Genomic DNA, 22163 nt, shown 5'->3' on the forward strand with positions numbered 1-22163 from the left:
GAGTAGTCAGCCAGAGACTTGGTGGTTATCTTTTGGGAGACTAAAGATTAGCAGATAGAATCTTACGAAGTTCTTTTGTTAAGCTGTCTTGCTGCCCTTCAATTAGCTTACTAGAATTGGCAAGAGCAATTAGTGAAAAAGCACTACAACTTTCTATTGCCACTCAAAGCATCAGAGATAACTGAATACAGTCTCAAGTCTGCTGTAGCAGAGAACATCACTAACAGAGATGGAGTATTCATTATAAAGCTGTAGTAAAATAAATGTACAGTGTTTCTTCTCCATATAATAAGATCAAGGCGTTTCACAGTACTGTGACCCAGCTGCAGGCTAGCTTTTCCTCACTGTAGAATAAAATGTAAGAAAACACCTAGAAAATGCCTGCATTTATATTTTAAATGCCAAAGTCTCGAGAGTCATCTGCAGTATTGCAACATGACAGCTTAACTAGATGATAGTGGCAACTTTAATTAAGGCATATTATGGGTTTTGTAAGTCTCTAGTACTGTAGATTGAAGGCTTTGAACCAACTTAGCACAGAACTATCTCCAAAGAGATTGTTGAGTATTTTCAGTAGAATGCTGAGCTCTGCTCTGTAGAGAGAAATGGAGATAAAATCTACTTCATTGCTGTTTTTTTAATAAACCCTAATGAATGTGTAAGGAAATCATCAGCAGTGAAATTCAAATTTTAGTCACCTTTAAAGGCAGCCTTACCTGCTAAGTAAGTGATAACAGTCTGGGTTAAATATATTAAGAAATTTGTGTGGATACCAAGTGAAATTATTTGTGTAAGCAAATTCTGCTCTGTTATTAAGGAAAGTATTATAAAGTACTGTCATTATTTTGGTTGAAAGAATTGTAAACCTACAAGGTAAGTCTGACTCCACCTTCTCTGCACTATCCTATTAAGTATTTCCAGACAATAAGATATTTCCTTAAAATTAAATTCCAGCAAATGCAGTTCTTGTATGCCATGTGTTCCACTGGATTTGCTTCAGTGTTGTAGTGTTTTTCCTGATTAGGGAGACCAAAACTGAATGTGTACACATAATGTAGATGGAGAAATCATAGTTATGGCTATATTTCACCTGATTCAGCCTGGCACGTGGTCAGTCTTTACTGCCAGGGTGTATTGTGAACTCCTGTTCAACTTGTCCACTGGCAGCCCTAGGTTCTGGATTTCTTTTGAAAATCTGCTTTTTTAACTAGCTGTTCTCCAACCAGTACTGTTCCATGTGATTATTTCAGCCCAAGTACTGGGCTTTACATATGGCTTTGTAGAACATGGAGATTCCTGTGCAGTTGTGCAGTAGTTCATCTGAGTAGCAGCCCTGGCCTCCAGCGTTTATTCCAGTATATTGTCTGGTCCTCCAAATATATTGTCCACAGTGATTCTGAGAATGCTTTCTATTCTATCAGTCAGGTTGTTAATGAGGGTGTTAAACAGTATTTCCCCCATTATCAACACCTGTGGGACACTACCAATAACCACTTGCCAATTGGATTTTACATTTTTGGTCACTACCTCTTGAGACCAGTAGTTAAGCCAATTTTCCGTTCATGATATGATCCACTTATCTGATTAAAGTCTCACCACTTTGTCTATAAGGATGCTATAGTGAGTAGGCTGATGTATTAATTTCAGCATATGAGGACCAGCATCAGTTTGTCTTATTTGCATTGTGCAATCAAGGCTATAAAAGAATCATTGTCATTAAATGCACTTAGACACAGGAGTTGGCTTCCTTTACATGACATGGAACTACAGTAATAGTTCACAATGTTGAGGTTTTAGTGAAGGATGGTACTTACTGGTTTTAGAAGGGAAATATGCTGGAATGTCTTTGTCTTTGGAATTGGTTATTTTAAAATCCATAGAAATAACTATAGTTTCCCTAGTGTTCAATAATGATGCCTGTTATTAAATTATTCTTAGTAATCACCTTTAGACTCTGACTTGATCTCATACGTAATTAAGTTCTGCAGTAACAACATGAATTTTAAATTGTTGCAGATAGGTGCGAAAATTGGTGGCTATAAAGCAGTCTGATCACAGTTATGTCCAAAGGCATTTCCTTTCTCTTCTCTCTATTTTAACGTTCTTCAACTTCAGCACTGTATATCATCTGTAAAATTATCCCCGTTTTAAATTGACATAGATATCTTTAACTTGTTACTTATATTCTGTATACATTCTCTTATATACATGTTTGCATGTGTTTATATGTAGATTTACCTACACTAAAGAGAAAGGGACAATGTGTCAGGGGGTACACGTGCATATAGAAAGGCATTCTGTTTGTTTAAAAAATGTATTATGGCACATAAATGCAACAGCAATAAAGTCTTGTAGCTGTCAGCTTAATCTTCTCATAGAAACTAAAAGGAATTTTTCCATCATTCATGAGAAACAGGATTCATCGCACAGTAACAAAGCAGCATTATTAATGAGGAGTGAGTAGGCCTGAAAGGTGCTATTTATCATAACAGTGTAAAGGTGTACTGTAAATCAGTGAGTTGAGAGCAGGGAAAGTGAAACTACAGCTTGTTATTAACATAGTGATAACATCTGTGTGGATTTTTTAAGTGCTTGGTGATGAATTAAGAAGTTAGTATCTATTTTCATCATGCCATAGGGTCTAAGCAGTCTATTTTAAAGGGATACCTGGTCAGTTTTGAAAAAATGGGGTTGGATGCCACATAAGTCATTTTATTCCCTTGAAAAGATCTTCTATTTAGAAGAAATAAATTCATACTAAACTGTTGTATGCAAGAATTCATTTTTAATAATAGAATTTGTTGTCATTCTAAAATTACAGGTTCTCAGTTGATTTAAATTAGCATGTTTAGGAAACTACAGTTCTCTTATTTGGTTACTCTCCCTGAGGCAGTCCATGGCAGAAGATACCTTGCTCCTAGTCTCCCTCCAGCCTCTTGTTAGCACATCATATCTATGCTCAAGTTACTTATGTGAATCAGCACTACCTGACTCACTGATGAGAATGAGCTGAGTGAGGAAAAAATTACCTTTCTTCTATAGACAAACTCTTCTGAAACAGAACAAAGTCAAAAAAAAAAAATCACATGAGCAGCTGACAGGAGAGGTGGAAAACTCTTGTTTTGGCCCAGTACTGCTTGGTAGGCTCAAAATGGGGGTCATAATCTGATACATTTTCACATTTGCATGCTGGATGTCTGCCCACTCCCTGCTGGTTGCTCTATTTTTATTAGAATGCAAACACTGAATCCTACCACAGTCTTACTGCACCAGTGTAAACCATTATGTTACTGGAAAAAATAATGCTTTCGTAATTCGTTCGTGTTTTTATGAAAACAGATAATCAGTATTCCTCAGCCAGACAAAAAGAGACTGCTTTGGAATACAAAGATATCAGATACGTTGGCAAGACTGCATGTATATTTTCCATATGTAGGTATTAAATCTTCAGGAGTTAAAGGTGTTATCCTCTGTTGTACAGCACTGTACTGCAACGTCTAAATCAAGCCCCAAAGAAAAGGGCATGTCTCCTCTCTTGTGAGCCACTAACAATCTGAGATAGGGAGTACAGCGTCAGCAGAGCCTTTGATACAAGGGTTCTAAGGATGGATTTTTGTGCATTATCCAATGCAGTTAAATCCATTCTTCTGCTTTGGGATTGAATAAGTATGTGCCTTATGCTGAAAAGCTCAGCCTCTTTGTAGGAAGACTGAAATTCATCTCATTCAGTTGGAGCCCTATTTAAGCATCTTTCATTCTCAGGGACTTTTCTGATAAGCTGCCCTGAGCTTACAGAAACTTCAAAGCTGAGGCAAAGTTATGAAAAAGAGAGAGAAAAAAGAGCTACACCTTTAGTTAAAGCTTCAAACACAGCAAAAATTGATCAAGTGTCAGAGATTACCTTAGTTGTAACCCTTTCCACATTCTTACAGAAATCAAATGTTGTCTCTATTCACTCTTATTTATTCTAAAATGTACTTTAAAACATAAAAATCAATAGCTATTACCCTGACAGTATTAATAAGACTGCAATTAGAAGCCCTGTGGCTAGAGATTTGTTCAAGAGTTGCCACTGAAGTAAACAAACTAAGATAATTAAATGGCTTTGAAGGTAAACATTAGAAAATCACATCTGTTAATTGGAGGAATTAATTTGTTCTGTGTTTGTTTAGCTATTTCTGAGCAGGAGAACCATTAAGTCTTAGATTGCTTCTTGAGATGGTCATTGGCCAGTTACCTTTGTTTCCCTAAGTGCAGATGAATAATCACGTCTTTGTCATTGTCAGGGACAGTTAATGTACAAAAAGTGCTTAGAGAGCATCAGCTAAAAAGCATTCTAAAATGCAAGTCATTGCTACGTGCTGACAGAGTACTTGCAGACAGCTGTACTAATCTGTAAACCATGACAACACAAGCAACGTGGAGTGTTCCTTAGTTCAAGTCTGGGATACAGACTAGATTAGATTGTTGAGAGAGCGCAGGGGAAATCATCCGAGGGGAGCTGCTCACACACCAATCATGCTGTAAAGGGCAGTGCTTTAACTACTGGCCTTTCCAAGCATGCATAACTCTTGCAATGTAGGTGAGTCACAGGCGCTTACTACATCTGACAAGGGCAGTAAATGACCTAGAAGCCAGCATGGCCCAGTCACTGAAGGCCATGAGCAAAAAGAAAATAGCATTCCCTGGATAATGAAGAGTGGTGGAAAGAGGTAAGATGTATGTTCTTATGCTTCTCCTGATCCTGAAGGAGCAGACAACACAGGTTGGATATCAGGAAAAGATTCTCCACCAAAAGGTGGCTGGGCACTGGAACAGGCTTCCCAAGGCAGTGGTCACAGCAATGAGCTTGCCAAAGTTCAAGAAGCATCTGGGCAACATTCTCAGACATAAGCTCTGATTTTTGGATGGTTCTCTGTGAAGCCAGGGATCAAACTCAATAATCCTTATGGGTCTCTTCCAACTCAGGATATTCTGTGATAACACAGAGGGCACAGAAAGAAGGTTAGGGATCAAATGAACTGCAAGGTTTGAAAATAGAGGCATAACTGAGATTCAGAGATGTGGATTGGCTGACTCAGATTGCTGAATCTGCTATGTCTCTTATCTCTGTTTTTTATTGTTGGACTTCTTGTTTTCCTGTCTTCCAAGTACCTGTAAGTTATGTGCTTTATTCCTTTTCCAAGATCACGTTGTGTAACATTCCAACTAATATATTCCACTCATTTACTTGGCTTTCAAATAACTGCTCAGTTTTCTCCTTGAACACTCCCTACCTACTCTCACCAGCTAATGTTTTCATGTCAGTCCCCACGTTTTGCTCCTTATTTCTGCTCTAACCCAAATTCTTCTTTCTCCCTTGATCCTGTGGCCATGTGTTATTTTATGTCTTTTCTGCTGCTTCTCTTTCTGCTCATCTGCTACCTAAGAACGTCTGCTTACTTTGGATTCCTCTCAGGACTCCATCTACTGGAGATAAGAGGCTACTTCATCTAGGAAATATATTTAAAAGCCAGAAAGGGAATCTTGCAAGTGTAAATTCAGAAACTACAGCTGACCCATTTATTTTAAATCTTTTTTATTTTGGACACGATGCGTGATTTTCTTTGTTCAAATTTTGAAAGTAGGCCATTTGAAGACCCCACCCTGAGCACACCATGGGGCCATGAATTTGGGGACTCTGTTTTTTCTATCTTTTCTTGATGATCTGCAGCCTCCAATGGAAGCCTTCTCTTCCATATTCTGTCACTGTGTCATTCATTTATGTAGAGTGAGTAAAAATGATGCAACTTAAAATACATTATTTACAATTGAAGAGGTAGAGTTAGAGTAGCTGTATATACCAAAAAAGCTAAGATGCTAGCAGTTAATTCAGTTTATTCCTAGCTGTTCTCCTTGCTTTCCTTTGTACTTAATCATATTTGTCCATATCTTTCTAGAAATTCACATTCAGACTGGCTGTGGTGCTCCTCCATAGGCTTTGCATATGGGAAAATGTTATCTGTTTGTGCTGACAACAGTAGCTGTTAGTACACTCCTGTATAGCTGACTTTTTTTCACAGCAACCCATCTTGAAACTCTTGCCTATCTTGTCATCTTCTTAGACAACTTGACCCTTTCCTGCAGATTTATTAGACAATAGATTATTCCTTGTTTTGTATTACTGCAGATTATTATCTCCTACCTGTATATGAAATTCTATATTGACTTTTAGTGAATTCAGTCTTTCTGAATTAAGATAATGAACTCAAACATTTTTCCAGCCCCTGTCCTCTCTTTCACCAGCCATACTATTGACTGTGATGTTGGATAAGTATAGACCTGGTTCAGAGATTTTCTACAGAGCTTATTTCATGCCTTTTTGACAGAATTAATTTGATATGTAATTCTTTAACAACTTCTTTAACAACGGTTAACTGTTCTGAGTAGTGGAATCCAAACATTTTTCATCCCATTTGCAGTAATTACTGCTTTGAGCTGTCTTATTAAAATGTCATGTGAAAATGCTCATGTAAGCTCTACTGATGTTAACACAAGTGAATGCACAAGCTATCCTCCATGAGGCCAAGAGGATATTACCTCTTACCTACAAAGTGCACGAATATACTGTATTTTTCTGCTGTATTTACATTTTTAAAGGTGTAAGTATCAGTGGTTTACAAATATATATTAAAAGGAAGAAGAAACTCTTGAAACAGTATTATATGGAACTGCATAGTATCACCAAGGTTGGAAAAGAGCTCCAAGATCATCCAGTCCAACCATCCACCTTCCACCAATATTTCCCTGCTAAACCATGTCCCTCAGTACAATATCTAAATGCTTCTTGAATACCTCTAGGGATAGTGACTCCACCATCTCCCTGGGCAGTCTGTTCCAGTGCCTCACCACTCTTTCTGAGAAGAAATTTATCCTAACATTCAATCTGATTCTCCCATGGTGCACCTGAGAGTTTGAGCAGGACTATACAGTCTCCAAGTGTCCTTTCCAAGTTCAATTATTTTGTTTCTAGACATAATCGTGAGTTCTACTTGATAGTAATATAAACATTTGTTCATGTGTTTGAGTATTTAAACCAAATACTTTCATGAATTACAAGAAGAGCATTATTTGACTCCATCTCTGAAAGAAAAGATAATTCCAGGACAAAGAAAACTTGAACATAAATGACAGATTTATCTACTTCAGTTTGTTTTCAGAAGCGGATTTCATAGCTCAGAAGTGGGCCAGGTTCCAAGATAATCTCAGGGATGTTTACTTTTAATATTTGAAATAAATATGTACTGAGGATGTATTTCAGACGTTTTCAAAGATAGGAATATGTGCATCAGTAAATCTGGAAGCAAAAAAATATCCAATGTAATTGGTAAGAATGTGTTTTATATTAATGATTTTAAAACGTAATCTTTTCAGCACAGTTTTACTGCTGTGAATTTCATACAGCATTTTTATTGCTGATGATATTTGATAAGGAGCTCATATTTAAAGGAATATGTAGCTGCATGGTATTGCTTTTACTCTTTCACTAAAATACTGATAGTATTTTTGCCATGGGTATGGACATACATTATGTTAATTATAACTTTCTCACTGTTTTTTTAATAAAGCTTTCATTTTTGAGTAGAACTTTTTACAACAGTAAGGCTGTGATATTTATAAGTCACTGATTTTTTAATGATACTACTTAATGCCATTTAAATACAGTAGAAAGGGAAGATCAATGGCATTTACTAGAGCATTGCATCAGACCTGTCACTGTCCTTCAGCTGATATAATTCATACCCAAGATTTTTATTGGGTGTTTCTGATAAGTCAAACTAAAAACCAGCTTGTGCCACAGAAATACCATGGCTAGTGGGAGAAAATTCTTCAATTTTTTCACTGAAGACTGATGTTTTCTTGAGACATTGATAGATGAAGCCTAACCTCGCTACTTCTGCTCAGCTTTATGAGAGCAAGATCATGCAAAAAAAAAAAAAAGTATGATTTACTTTTTGACACTTACAAATATGTCTTTTGGCAATTGATTTTCTCCTGTTACCAAATTACTTGTTATTGTATTTTTGTCATAGGTTTGGATTTAAGCTTTGTGTTACTGAGATGAGGGAATAGAATTTGGGATTGAAGTACTGGTAGGGTTAGGAGTTAGCCTTGAGGTTAGTGGCCAGATTTACAATAAGGGCCTAACAAGCATCATTATACAATCACTTTTGTGAATACATTGCCATTCTTTCAGTTGCCAAGAAAACTCTAAAGAAATCCATGAGCCAGCCATGATCACCACTAATAAAAAGGGCCAGTAGCCTCCTGGGCTACATTAGGAGCAGTGTTACCAGAAGACTGAGGGAACTGATCCTTCCCTTCTACTCAGTGCTGCTGATGCCACACCTGTAGTGCTGGGTCTAGGTCTCGGCTCCCCAGTGCAAGGGAGACATGGACATACTGGAGAAAGTCCAGCTAAGGGCCACAAAGATGATTAAGGAGGATTCTCTCTCCTATGAGAAGAGAGGAAAGGCTGAGTGCTGGGATGGAAAAGAAGAGGTGGAGAGGGATCTGATCAGTGTACATCTGATGGGAGAGTGTAATTTGGGCAAAGACAGGCTCTTTTTTGTGATGCCCAGTGGCAGAATAATTGGTCATGAGTACAGCTTGAAATACAGGAAATTCCATCTGAATACGAGAAAATACCAACTTAGCTATGCTGAGGAGTCTCAGCTTGGGTAGAGAATTTAGACTGGACAGCCTCCACAGAGCCTGCCAACCTTTAAATGTTCTGTGATTCTGTGGTTTGTACAGAAATGAATTGTGTGGAGCTTTTTCATTTTTTTACCAGAAGTATCCATGTCCACTATCAATTATGGCTGAGCTAAGCACCTAGTTCATGCGTGGCTGTGCCTCTGTTTTATAGACTTAGCTCCTTGGGAAACAGGAGCAGGGGTAGTCTGCTTTTTTTCAACATGAGGAACTTAGTTGTTTAATTATGCTTATGGCTGTTCTTCAATTTTGTTTGAGATACAGGGTATGAATTTCTTGCTCAAAATCTTGAGAAATCTTCAGCAGGAGAAAAAAGGTTCTGGTTCAAGTTGCACATTTTGTAGTATGAGGCAATAATTCAACTCTGTGTACTAAAAGATTGTGTAATGGTGGCATTCAGAGTCACTTACTGTTTGATATAAAAATAAATTGCCTTATGACTAACTCCTCTTAGGAGAAAGGTTCCAGGATTTCTTAGATTGTGTGCTACTCAGGGTGCTCTTAAAGTGATATGTTTTAAACATTATTTGTGTTTCGTAAGTCAGAATTATTCTAGCAAATAATCAGAGTGCTAATTTTAATTAGAAGAAAATGCATATGATTAGCATGAGTATATGCAAAGTCATATATTTGTGTGCAGAATTTTTGAAGGTGACACTACTGGAGTGTTGCTCTCACAGAGGGAACATTATATTATGCAATTTTAATTCATCATTTGTAATGGAGCAGTCCATCAAGAAATACTTTACCTTTGGGAATGCTGCCCCCTCAATCTCCTATGGTTAGGAGGTCTGCACTGTATCTCACCTCTCACCTGCTCTGTTTGACATTTATTTTTCTGCTGCGTTTTTCTATTTGTTGTTATGGTCTAGACTTTTCTGTCTCCTCAAGGATGAATTCCCATCCTTCCCCTGCAATGGGGAGTGTAGTTTACATTCAGCCATTTGTCATTGAAATGGTGAGAATGCTGAGTAGAGGGAAAACTTCCACTCTGATTGCCTCCTGATCTTTCAGATCCTGAGCGTTTTAGGATAAGGCATGTGGAGCCAGGAAGCCCTCTGGTCTCTGACATGTTCTTTTCTCCAGCTCTGGAGAGAGGAGACAGCTACTTCTGGCAGACTTGCCCAGTTGCCTCCCTTTCTTTGAACTAGCAGAGATTAGTCATGGTTGGGGATAAAATAATTTAAAGCATCTAAGTGATTGTAGGCTTTGCCTTCAGCTGATCACCATACAACTTAATCTCTAAGAACACTCAAATCTAACCTATGGCCTCTCTGGCTCTTGCCCTGTGGGCACTTGTATCCTCATGGAGGTCAGAGAATGGAATTCAGCGAGGACCGAGTCCTGAGAACACTTTTTCAGGGTTTTCAAATGAATCTGTGTTATTCAAAGGAAGGTGAGCAACTGTAACTCAAATTGGAAGAGCAATAACTTAATGACACTGGCCAGGCTTAAATGGATATTGATATGTATTCTTGGCATTGTTATTTCAGCACCATACATGGATTAATTATCATAACTGCTCCACGTGGAATTTTCACTGTGATTACTTAAGAAATGTTTGAACGTTACAGTAATTAAGGAATATATGGACATTGCAGTATGACCTGGAATGATTTTGGTATTTGTTAGAATAATTGTTTTCAAAATACACTATCACTTTACAAAATATTATTTGCTGAGCTAACATGTATTAATCTATACATTTTATTTAATTTTTAATAACAATGTATCATGAGGTTTGCTTTTATTTCTCTTAATATTTTAATATACATCTATTAACAGCAGAATTTTAGTGCATGTCACTGTGATATCGTTGTAACTGCATGTGAAGGCATGGAAAAGTAATCTGTCTTTCAGATATGATGAGACAGATGAATTCATGAATTCCAGCTAATATCCTAGAACAAGTGGAGAAGAGGAAAAAATAATAGCAAATGAATAAGTGTTGCTATTGTGGAGACATTTGAAGCAGAATAAATTCCCTAGGTAGAATTCATCTTGGTTACATCAGTCTCCTGTTACAGTCTTCTTCTGTTTTGAATACTGAAGTAGAAGAGCTACTTTTTTATGAATCCAATTTAATAACTTCTGACATTGGTAGACAGGCTCATTAATTTCAGTTGAGAGTTGTATCAGGACATAGATCTTGAAGTCTAAACTTATTTTTCCAAAAATAGATTACATTCTTATTTCTTCATTATGACCTAACTTAAAGTCCCTTGAAACAGACTATTAACAAAATATTATCCTATCTCACAAAGTAATACAGATAAAACTGAAATTCCACTCAACACTCACATGGCACTTTTCTTCTTCAAAGCACTTTAGAAAGACTAATTAAACATAACATTAATTAAACGACTACATTTTTTCTAAGTTCAACCTTCCAAAAGCTGTATTCTCAGCAGGGAGCAGGGAAGAGGATAGCAAGGGGCTAAAATGAGCTCAAGTAATCAGAAAACTTAGCCTGCAGGAATTAACTGAGGAATCACTTCCATTTGCAGATCTTTTTTAAGTTGTGCAGTAGAAAGATGAAAAGATGACAGTGCAGTCTAAACAGGAGAAAGAAATCTGTTGGTGCTTTAAAGAGCTGATTAATTATTTATGTTTGCGTGACTTAGGTCAAAAGGGTGGCAAACAACTCCTTTCTTTGCCTTTTCCAGTTTGCATGCCTGACTAGGTGTGAACAAAAGGAATTTTAGAAGATTAACTTGAGTGCTTGTCCACACGGACTCCATCTATTCTGGATATAAAAGCCAAACATAGGAGGTGAAATTCCTTGGATTGTTATTGGGAACAATGAAATCTGGTTCTGTCACTTCTGTTCCCAGTGAACTTGTAAAGCTAAGACTGTAAGGAAGGTGGCCAAAGCTGCCATGCAAATCCTAAGTCTATAGGTTTGTAACAGTTTACTTTAAAAAGTGCTGCTTCCTCTGCTACTGAAGGCAGACAAACAAACTCCTTGGTAAAAATTTTTCTCTTCCTTTGGACCCAGTAGTTGTTTGATGTACCAGGTCAGCACATAATTACATAGGTCAAGCTAAACTGAATGGGACTGACTCATTTTTGTAGTCTCTGTATGGATGAGACAGTCAAAACATTACCCTGCAAATACTCCCAAATGTGTCTTCTGAAACCAGGGTGCAAGTCAGAGAGTGAACCCTGTGCTGAGCTGCCCGAGTACATGGGTTTGTTTGCTAACTGAGTGACCTCTCTAGCACAAGAGAGTGGAGACTACTTCACTGTTATATGGATTAATATTCAAAATAGAAAGCATTCATTATGCTGGGTGAGAGATGCAGTTAAGGAATAGAAAATCTCTTTGAACAAGGGACTCATAAATCCATTTTTGTTACAGTTCTCTCTGTTCTGCTCCAATATCTACTCCCACAAAGGTGATATAGCTTCTCCAGAAATCCACTTTTCTGTGACAGCCTGTATCCCACCAGAAGGATGGTATTTGAGTGCTGTTAACTTGGATAAAAGAGGTAGAAATCTAATGACTGTTCTCTACTTCTGGCATTAGCTCTATTGGAGCAAGCTGAAGTGTTTCTATATGCACAGTGTAGACACAGATCTAGCCTTTAAAGAATATAGTGGATCAGGTATACTGTATGAATTAGCGGTTGATTTCTGGCTTGCTAAAGAGCACTAGAAATTCTTTAATCTCCAGATCTCAAGACAAATTCCAATGAAAGACCTGCAGATCTGCTGTCTTACTGTGTAGGAGAAATGGAGAATATGAAGATCTTCCATTGACAGAAGAGTAAAATCAATATTAGGAGCAAGAATAGATTAAAGGATAGCTGTCAAACATGGATTTGTGATGTACAAGAAGGACAAAACAGTACAAGAGCAATAGCCTTTAAACACACCATTATTTTCAAGTCTAAAATCTATGCTTCTAAAGCTACCTAAAATTTTCTTTAGTTCAGAACATCAAAGAGCAGGAGTCTGGAGAGGATCTTGGGCATGAAAGGGCATGAAAAAAAAATAGGATCTAACTGAGCATCGACCTAGAGGTAGTTAAGCCGATCTGAGGAGAGAAAGGTAAAGCCTGGCAGATGGAGGATGCAGATGTACATTGAAGTATCAAATGTGCAAGAGACAGCAAAGGAACAGGAAAGCTTAGTGGTTAAGAACCAAAGTGCTGAGGGGGTACAGTTCAAGTAAGAAAAACACCTGTCATAATAGAGAGGAGAAGAGGCAGCCCTGAGAAGGTGAGCTGAAAGCAAGAATGATAAGCTAGAGGGAAGCAGAAAATACATGAAATCAAAAAGTTAGGTTCCTAGAAGAAGAGAAACTGAAGGAGAAAGGTAGCCAGATAAAATGCTGCTATGTGAAAGCAAATCTATCACAGATCATGGATCTGAGAAAGCAATTTGTTGAAAAGCTGTGATTGCATTTCACCCTATTGTGATTTCCCATGGCATGTTCAAGATGAAATTACGATAACGCTTCTCTTTTGACTTTTTCCATTGCTACTGGCTTCTGTACATATTAGTCTTCCATCCTTGTTAAGACAGTGGCCTTTGTCTTTCTTAGTTCTCATGCCATCTCTTTCTCTTGGAAAAGTTAGAACCTGCATTTCTAATCTCTTTAAAAAGATAAAAGCTTCTATACTAGTTACTCTTTTAGATATTTAATTCCTTTACAAGCAAATTTCAGCTGATGTTGCCAATACAGATATTGGTGGTTCACATACTTTCATCGCTCTGTGACAGTTTGAAGGTTTCTTGCCTGAAACTATCAAAGATTAATGTTCTACTCCCTGTAGGGCTTTATATGCTGTACTACCTATGGCTGAATGTATTCCTGATGAAAAGATACTAAAAAAAGAAAACCAATGAATGGTACATCGCATACAATGCATCAGGGAGAGTATTGTTCCTCTTTGTTGTGGGCCATACTGAATACCAATCTTATGTCTTGAAATCTTGCTGCCTGTCATCAAAAGTGGTGGAAGAGTGAAAAGCACATATTGTGCTTCTGAGGGGAAGAGAGGATCTGAGAACTCCACATGATACTTTGTTCTATCTCAGCAGTTGTGAACAAAGTGCACCTGGATTCTTGGTGGCACAGGAGCATGTGTGTGTAGCAGTTTTATGTTTTCTGTCTTCAAAATAATTTATTTTCAGAGTTTTCAAGTAAGTTCAGATAAACGTTCAAGGAGGTAAAATTCAGCATTGTTCTATGGCTCAAAACACCCATTATCCCAAGTTAATTAGCAGGCCAGACTGAATGTGGAGCAGTTAAAGTAGTAGCTGTGGCCCACTGCTCACTCAGACTAATCTAAGTGACTGATTATCACTCATTCCTATAGGAACAATGGAACAGAAATAATATTCTTAATAGAGAATAATTGCAGTACTATAGTCAGTTTGCATTAAGTAGTCATATCCCTTGATATGCATTTGCTCTGAAGTGCCAGAAATTACAGATGTTTTTGCACATCCCCGACATAACATGGAAGGACATTAGGAGCAAGCAAGATTCAGGCACCTAGAGATAAGTGTTAAACATTAAGGTCGATAGTATAGGGTATCCTACCTGGTCTCTAGCCAACCTTCCAGAAGGTACTAATTCTTTCAGTAGCACTACTGACTCTGTGCAGACATCTCAGATATCTAGGGGTATCTGAAATCACATTAGCCCCGTGTATGTGGACTCATGATTTGCCTTCATTTTGCTGAGAAATGGCTTTAGCTTTTGTGCCTAAATCCAGGAGCTTCAGTTCTCTGACTCTTGCTAGAAGTGATGGTGCCCATGCTTTTTGAATGAATGCTTTTCAGTCCCACTTCTCAGGACTTTTTCCATCCAATACTTTGTGCCCAGTGGTTGTAGGAACAAGAGATTGTTGTATTGTGATGAGCAACATCACAGACCATCACCTACTACTGGTCAGGCCATGTAGGTTGGTCAGTAGGTACTGCCTTTGAGTTGCATAAATCTTCTCTGTCAAAAGCTTAGTTATGTTAAACCAGAAGTCACCAGACAAGGGAAAGAGAGCTGCTGTATGCAAACTGTTGTGTTGAATAGTTCTTTCCCATGCAGCATTTACTGCAGTTAGTGATGCTAGAAACTGGATATTATGGAAAGGGGTAGGTAGTAAAGTTGTAGGTTAATGATTGCTGCAGAAAGCCATGCTTCTGTAATCAGTCACATCATTCATTCATTTTGGAATGGCTAATGATGCTTATGCCTTTTTGCACTTTCTCTACCTTCTGAAACAGGGGTCCTCCTTTATAACCCCTTATTGCCTCATCAGGTGAATTATTTCTTGTTCTTTAACTACCCACACCTTTCATAATGTCTCCCCAGTCTGAGCAGCAGCCATATACTTATGCATACAAATCTCTCCCAGTTTCAGTACTGCGGTCTTCCTTGCTATCAAAAATGTAATTTCATCTCTTTTGGTCTGCTACCTTCGCTGATGGCCTGACAGTTCTGCCATTACCCTTCAACTTCCAGGACTTGCTTCCACTTCTGACCCACAAAAAAAATCTAAGCTTTTGGCCCTAGAACCTACTCTGCCAGCATTTCTGATCTCTTAACTTAGTTTGCCTTTAGAAGTTTTGGTTGTTTTTTCCCTAGATGTTTCACAGGCAGAAGATGATCTGCCTATGAAAACTGCCCTCTTAAGTGACATGTTATTCATTAGTGCTCTAATGCCTGTGGAATCCTTTTCTCTCTAGGCAGTCTGAGTCCAGAGTTTGCTACATATTGTACTGAGCATAGCATTTCTTTGTGGGCTCTCTGTGCCTCCTTACACCTACTCTCTTGCATCTCACTCTATTCCTGATTTTCAGTGTTCAGGATGGAGTGACGCACTGGAACAGGTTGCCCAAGGAGGTTGTGGATGCCCCATCCCTGGAGGCATTCAAGGCCAGGCTGGATGTGGCTCTGGGCAGCCTGGTCTGCTGGTTGGCGACCCTGCACATAGCAGGGGGTTGAAACTAGATGATCACTGTGGTCCTTTTCAACCCAGGCCATTCTATGATTCCATTCTATGATTGAATGCAGGGGGCTTTTAGACACTACACCAGTGCTGGATGCCACTAGCAATTACACCTTAAAACTACAGTCTCTGACAAGAGAAGCACTGTACACAAATCAACTATTTCTCAAATACTGTGGAGGTGTTTCTGCCCCTGCTGTCATGTGATGGATACATTCCAATTTATTAGGTTGTCAGTGAAATACATGGACTCATTATCAAAATTTGTTCCATATGAAATAAATAGACTGTTTGGGCACATACATTAAATATTGTTTGAAAGTAATAATAAAAGGTCTCCCAGTAGTCTTTCCATAAAAGCTGTGAAATACTGAGGCTGAATAGTCTTAAAAACAGACATAGATGATTTAAAAAAAAAAAAAAAAAAAAAGCATTGGAAATTTAAATAGTGCGCGCATTAATAACCAATAGCACAAAATTCACATGTACTGTAACATACCAGTACCAGTGGTTCTGGGATAGGGTATCTGTAACATTCCAGTGTAATGTGGTATTATTTTGCTAACTTTTATTATCTAGATACAAGATGTGAATTCGTGAGTAACTCTGAAGGAGAAAAAATCATGATGTATTACATACATTAGAGCAAGCTCTACCTCTAGGACAAGGATCTTAGTTTGAATTCATATCTGTTTGAGGTTTCTCATGTTTCCAATATATTAATTTTCCTACTCGTGTGCTTTCAAACCAGCAACCGTGCCACAACTGTATCAAAGCTGTGCCAATGTGTCAAAGACATTTTTCAGAGATGAGTGAAAATGGAAATGAAGTCCTTGGGGTTACATCAGCAGTGAATTTATCTCAGGGCACCATTAGGGGAGTGCTTCCAGAAGTGGAACCTTTTCTGCAATAATCTTGCTCCTGTTAAATCTACCAGAAGAATAGTTAGCTCTACTGATTTGCTGTGGAAACAAAATTTTTCTTAGGACAGCTCTCAGTTTGACCCTATGAAAAGCAGAAAATTTCCCAAATTAAGGAATAGAAACATGTACAAAGGCGCTAGTGAGACCTTATCATGCAAAGGAAAGATATTAGATTTGTATTGCTGATGCATTTAGAAAGCAAACATTATCATCTTATATCTCTGTGCATGCAGCTAGAGGAATCCTGCTATCCATATAGAACAGTGATGGAAGTTTTATCTTAGGAAAAGAACATAAAAGTTTGTAGGGTCAAATAAATACTGCTCCAAACACAAATAAGACAATTTCTTTCCTGTGCCAGTGTCCCTAAATTATGAATATTTAACATCTTCCTTCCTTTACAAGTCAAATTGAACAAGTACGTGGTGTTTTTTTCCCCCTTGTCAAGCTGGTGGTTTAATGATATTATGTAAATCCCTTTCAACAGTATCAAATCAGTTTTGAGTCTTATGATATGTAATGTTGGTCAAATAAAAAATCAATCCACTTGTAGATCAAAGCAGTTCTAGATGAACTCTGACAAAAACTAACTGTGTCATTTATTTTTACTACCGTTCTTACACACATACTCCTCTCTTCCCAGGGCCCTCACGAGTTCTCAGCTCAGGGAGGCCTCTTGAGCTACAAGTTGAAAATCGCAGCCCTCCTACTGGTAGGGCTATACAGAACTTGGCTGACATTACAAGGCTACTGTCCATTACACATTTAAGTCAGGTTTCAGAAGACATTCTTAGTGTCAAAAGATGAATTCTGAATCCAAATAGCCTGGATATGTAACACGCAGTAATGCAAAACTCAAGGCTTTTGGTTGTTGTTTTCAGTTGTGTTTGGCTGATAGAGCTGTAACTTTGCTTTTGTTGGCTGTGCTCAAGCTCCGCTCTAAGCTAGCACAGGGTTTTTTGTATAGGTAATGCCAGAAGTCATGACTCTTTTCTGCCACAAGGCCTCTCGTGAAGCAGCAGAAACACAAATGAAATAAGAGAAGGTAAATGATAACTAAAAAGTTGTGGATGTGGTACAGTAATTACTAACTAACTAGATCTGTAGTTTTAGAAAGCACATTGGTAACGCGACAATTTGCTGTGCATTGTTTTCTACAATATATAGTAAAGACCTTAACTTTTATCTTGTGTAGGGACTTAACCATTTGGACTAGATATTAGGAAGAAATTTCTTTACTGTGAGAGTGGTGAGACAATGAAACAGGTTGCCCAAGTGAGGTTGTGGATGCCCCCTTCCTGGAAGCGCTCGAGGCCAGGCTGGATGGGGCTTTGAGCAACCTGATCTAGAGGGGGTGTCTCTGTCTATAGCAGGGGGTTGGATCTAGATGATCTTAAAGGTCCCTTCCAACCCAAACCATTCTATGATGCAACTTTGAGTTAAAGTAATGTTGGTGCTTTTTCAATCTAGGTTGACATGTTTTGAATTAAATTAATTACACTTTTTTATCACTAAGGCATTCTTTTTCATCACACACATTTTCAAAGAAATAACAAAGTGTTCAAAATACTAAAATCACACAAAATATGTTAACAGTTACACTTCTCAATAGATTTTAGTATTATGTAAACAGTATCTTAGATCTACCTAACAGCCAGCCACCTCCCTCATCTTTGGTTCCCACTTTTTGGTGATTGTATGGAACAACATTTTGAGCAGGGATTCGTGCTTATGCAGCAGGCTGCTTTACCTGGACATGTGAGCAGCTCTGTTGGAGGTGAAAACACTCCAGCTACCAAGAATAAGGGATGTGGTACTGTCCCACAGTTACGCATCAGAGAGAGAAAGGCTGGTCTGCTGTTGTGAAGTACCTAATATTGATTTGATATTCTCAGGCCAAGTTTCATGTGTGCATGGCAGAAATATTAGAGCTGTTCTCCTTGGGGCAGCCATCCAGATTTTCTTATACCTCATGCTAAAGGATATAACCACTGGCTGCTAATGGAAGCATTGTGCTGTTCTGACAGAGGACTGAGACTGTGCACTTTACATAAGGGGGATACTATAGAAGAAAGAAGGATTGATCTGTTCTGTATGTGTGTGCAGAGCAAAGCAGAGTCTCCCTGATGCTACTGATCTACTTGTGCTTACCCCTGGTGGACACTGCGTTCAGCAGAGTAACAACTACAAAGAAATGTGTTTTGGGTTTGTTTAGATAGTTTGGAGGTGGGACTTTTTTTAATACACCAACTAGATTTGGTATGTGCTGCAGAATGATGTAATCACTGAAAGTGATAAGTAACTATTAATGTGTTCATGCTACATACAACAAACAGGTGCAGATGAAAATAGTATTTCTGTTTATTCTTGTGCAGTGTTTCATATGTTCATAGGGAAAAAAAAAAAAAGTAATGGAGTTTGGGTGAACCATTGTTGAAAGAGAAAGTGGTTTTAACGCTTGTACTACATCTGATGTTAACATGGTATTTCTGAGAAGCTAATAATGCAAATGACTGATTAAATACTAAGTGCAAAGAAATAGAAATGTTTGAAGATAGGATTTGTGCCTGAATGGCACATCGGTAAGACTCAAATCCTACTGTACACATTGTGTTGGTAACATTACGGTTTTATAATCAGTAATACTTTTGCGTGATATAAATTGAGTAGTTTCTAAGATTTCACCACAGAATCAACTCGATAGCTTCTAAGTTTAACATTACAGTGCAAAGCTTGCATCTCTGCTGTAAGCATTCTGTTCCAAATGACTGTCCGTATTTCTACCACAGCAGGCAAAATTGTGAAAAATGAAAATAACGTAGCATTTAATGGTAAATGATATGATTTTCCTCTTACCTTTGCTTTCAAATATGGACATACACAATGAAACTTACAACTTCAGAATTAAGATCTTTACAAAGTACTCATACACTAATTTATCAGAACTTTTTAGGATTCTCCAAAAAAACTGATTAAATTATCATATTATATACAATAATCATACCTGATTATTTCGTTCATAAAACATGATGTAGATTCAATTACTAATTAAATTTTTTTTCCTACTTTTCCTGTCCTTTTCATTCTGAATGATGTGCTCTCATGATGATTGCTGTATGCAAATTCCTAGCACAGCTGCACTGAAGATGACTCGGAGTTGTTTCACTGACCTCAGCTACCACCTCATCAGGCCTTCATCCTCACTGTTCTTGTCTTCCAACACAATGAAATCTGCCGTTTTCCCTTGTCAGTAACACTGTAGAACTGCATGCAGCACCTCACATATCTCTGCTGGAAGGTTCTATGGCCAGTGCCAACCTTGCCCCATAGTCATACTATGGCGTATAATATATATAAATTCTCCAAACCTGCTCATGTGTCATTTTCACTAACACTATATGACTTTCAGGAGTGATTTTGAGAAAACAATATTTGTTTGTGTAGACATGAAAAACGTTACAGTAATCAGCAATATTTCTTTTTTGTGTCTTCAGTTAAACATGACATGACATGGCAATCGTAAAAATCAAAGAATTGCCTGGGTTGAAAAGGACCACAGTGATCATCCAGTTTCAACCCCCCTGCTATATGTAGGGTCGCCAACCACCAGACCAGGCTGCCCAGAGCCACATCCAGCCTGGCTTTGAATGCCTCCAGGGATGAGGCATCCACAGCCTCCTTGGGCAGTCTGTTCCAATGTGTCACCACCCTCTGTGTGAAAAACTTTCTCCTAATATCTAACCTAAACACTCCCTGTCTCAGTTTAAAACCATTCCACCTTGTCCTATTACTATCCATTCACGTTATACGTTGCTCCTTTCTTTTTATATTTTAAGTTCTGGAAGTTAGGGCTATATGAAACAGTTCCTTACAGAATGTCAGGAATATATGTCAGAAAGGCTTCCTTTCTTGTCAGTACTATGCATACAACTAAGGATGTGTGGAAAACTGCAGTGTCATCTCTGCACTGTGGTCATGCAGTGTACTACTGAATAATTAGTAAAGTCACAGGAACACCAGTAAACAAAATGAAGTTGCTGCACATTGTATAGAATTAACCTTATGCAGTAAAACTGTTCCTTCAGAGAAGGCTTCTTCTAAAAAACAGCAGTTTCCTTGGCTTTTCATTTAACATAGTGATTTTTACAACCGATGCACATTTTATTTATAATTTCTTAAGTTATGAGTTGTGCAGTGGGAGATGAGCTCTTAAGTGATGATATTCATATTGTCTTTATACATATAGTGAGCTTTTATTATCATTGTTTCATTCTCATAAGGACATGATGTAGCCCATATCTGAAGTCTCCAACTCATGTAATATGGAAATATTAACAGAGGCCTTATGTGTGAAATGCTTGACCATGCAATTGTATAAATGTGGCTTGCTCCAAAATAGTATCAGTAACCAATGAGATTACATGCAATGATGAAAATGGTGCTAATACAGTCTTGCATGTTTTCCCTGTACTTCTTCTCCGTCACCCTTTTTGACTGTATCTTCTGAATTCTCCCTTCGTTTTCTTCCAACAAAGGCAAATATGCCATGAGGGATCTGGTCCACCGACTGCCAGGCGCTAACAACAGCAACAGCTCAGCAAGCAAGGCCATGTCTGATGACACCGTTACTGCCATTTGCTGCACGCTGCATGAAGTCATCACTAAAAACATGGAGAATGCCAAGGCCTTACGAGACGCAGGCGGCATTGAGAAACTGGTTGGCATATCTAAGAGTAAAGGAGACAAGTATGTTTTGCAAATCCTCTTGCACCCTTTTTAACATCTCCAGTAGTTCTAACTAGTTCTTAATGTGTTTGCCTCCTCTCTGCAATCGTGAGTTGAATACTTTGGTTTCATCACAAATCATGTGCCCAGTGTGAAAGGTAACAAGAAACAATGGCAATAGCAGAAGCTTCTGTTGTAGCCTCTTTTTGAGGTACCATCAGTAGGCACGTGCACTGTAAGAAAGAGTAATTATCTCCAGTAACTGCTACCTCAAAGCACTTCCAGAAGATCCTAGTAAACATTAGGGACCAGAGTTATTGGACTGCACTGTACAGGAATCCCATGAAAGGAAGGGATGTTGCTGTAGTTCTCTTACTGCTCCTCCTGCTCTGGTTGTGTAGTCACTGTCCCTCTTCACCACACCCACGCTTTTTCCAGCCACCATCTTGCTGGTAAGGTGGACTGTCGAAGAAAAATGGATCTGTGGATATTGTCAACACCTTGCTTCCAAGAGAGCATTAGGATATTTGCAGGCTACTTGGTGAGGCTCTAAAACCAAAAAATCCTGCACGCAACTGTGACATTTTCAGAGCAGCCATGGTTTCATCTTGTCCATTTTCCGATGTGTGTGCTTTTCAGGAAGAGTTCGCTCTTCATCCTTCTTTTGCCTAACTCAGCCTGATTCTTGTATTTGTCAGCCTGCAGAAGTATAATGCAATGGGATTATGGCAGTTTGAAAACAAAAAGCCTTCAATATAGTGTAGAAAACTTCCATCAATGCACCTGTTGGAAGCTGTCAT

At 38.3% G+C, this 22163-nt stretch overlaps 1 protein-coding gene across 14 annotated transcripts in view; it reads left to right on the forward strand.

Annotated features, from left to right (window-relative positions):
• Positions 1-22163, forward strand: part of CTNND2 (catenin delta 2) — a 622619-nt gene that overhangs the window by 562180 nt on the left and 38276 nt on the right. For all 14 annotated transcript variants that reach the window (XR_016465049.1, XM_090137091.1, XM_090137090.1 and 11 more), the window contains one exon: positions 21174-21384. Coding sequence is in view for 13 of the 14 variants with exons in the window: in XM_090137091.1 (XP_089993217.1) it covers positions 21174-21384 (211 nt within the window). In the remaining variant the exon portion in view is untranslated. The remainder of the gene's footprint in view (positions 1-21173; positions 21385-22163) is intronic.

Source organism: Phasianus colchicus, chromosome 3 (assembly GCF_987193195.1).
Source record: "Phasianus colchicus chromosome 3, bPhaCol1.hap1.1, whole genome shotgun sequence".
In the NCBI taxonomy this organism is placed as follows: Eukaryota; Metazoa; Chordata; class Aves; order Galliformes; family Phasianidae; genus Phasianus; species Phasianus colchicus.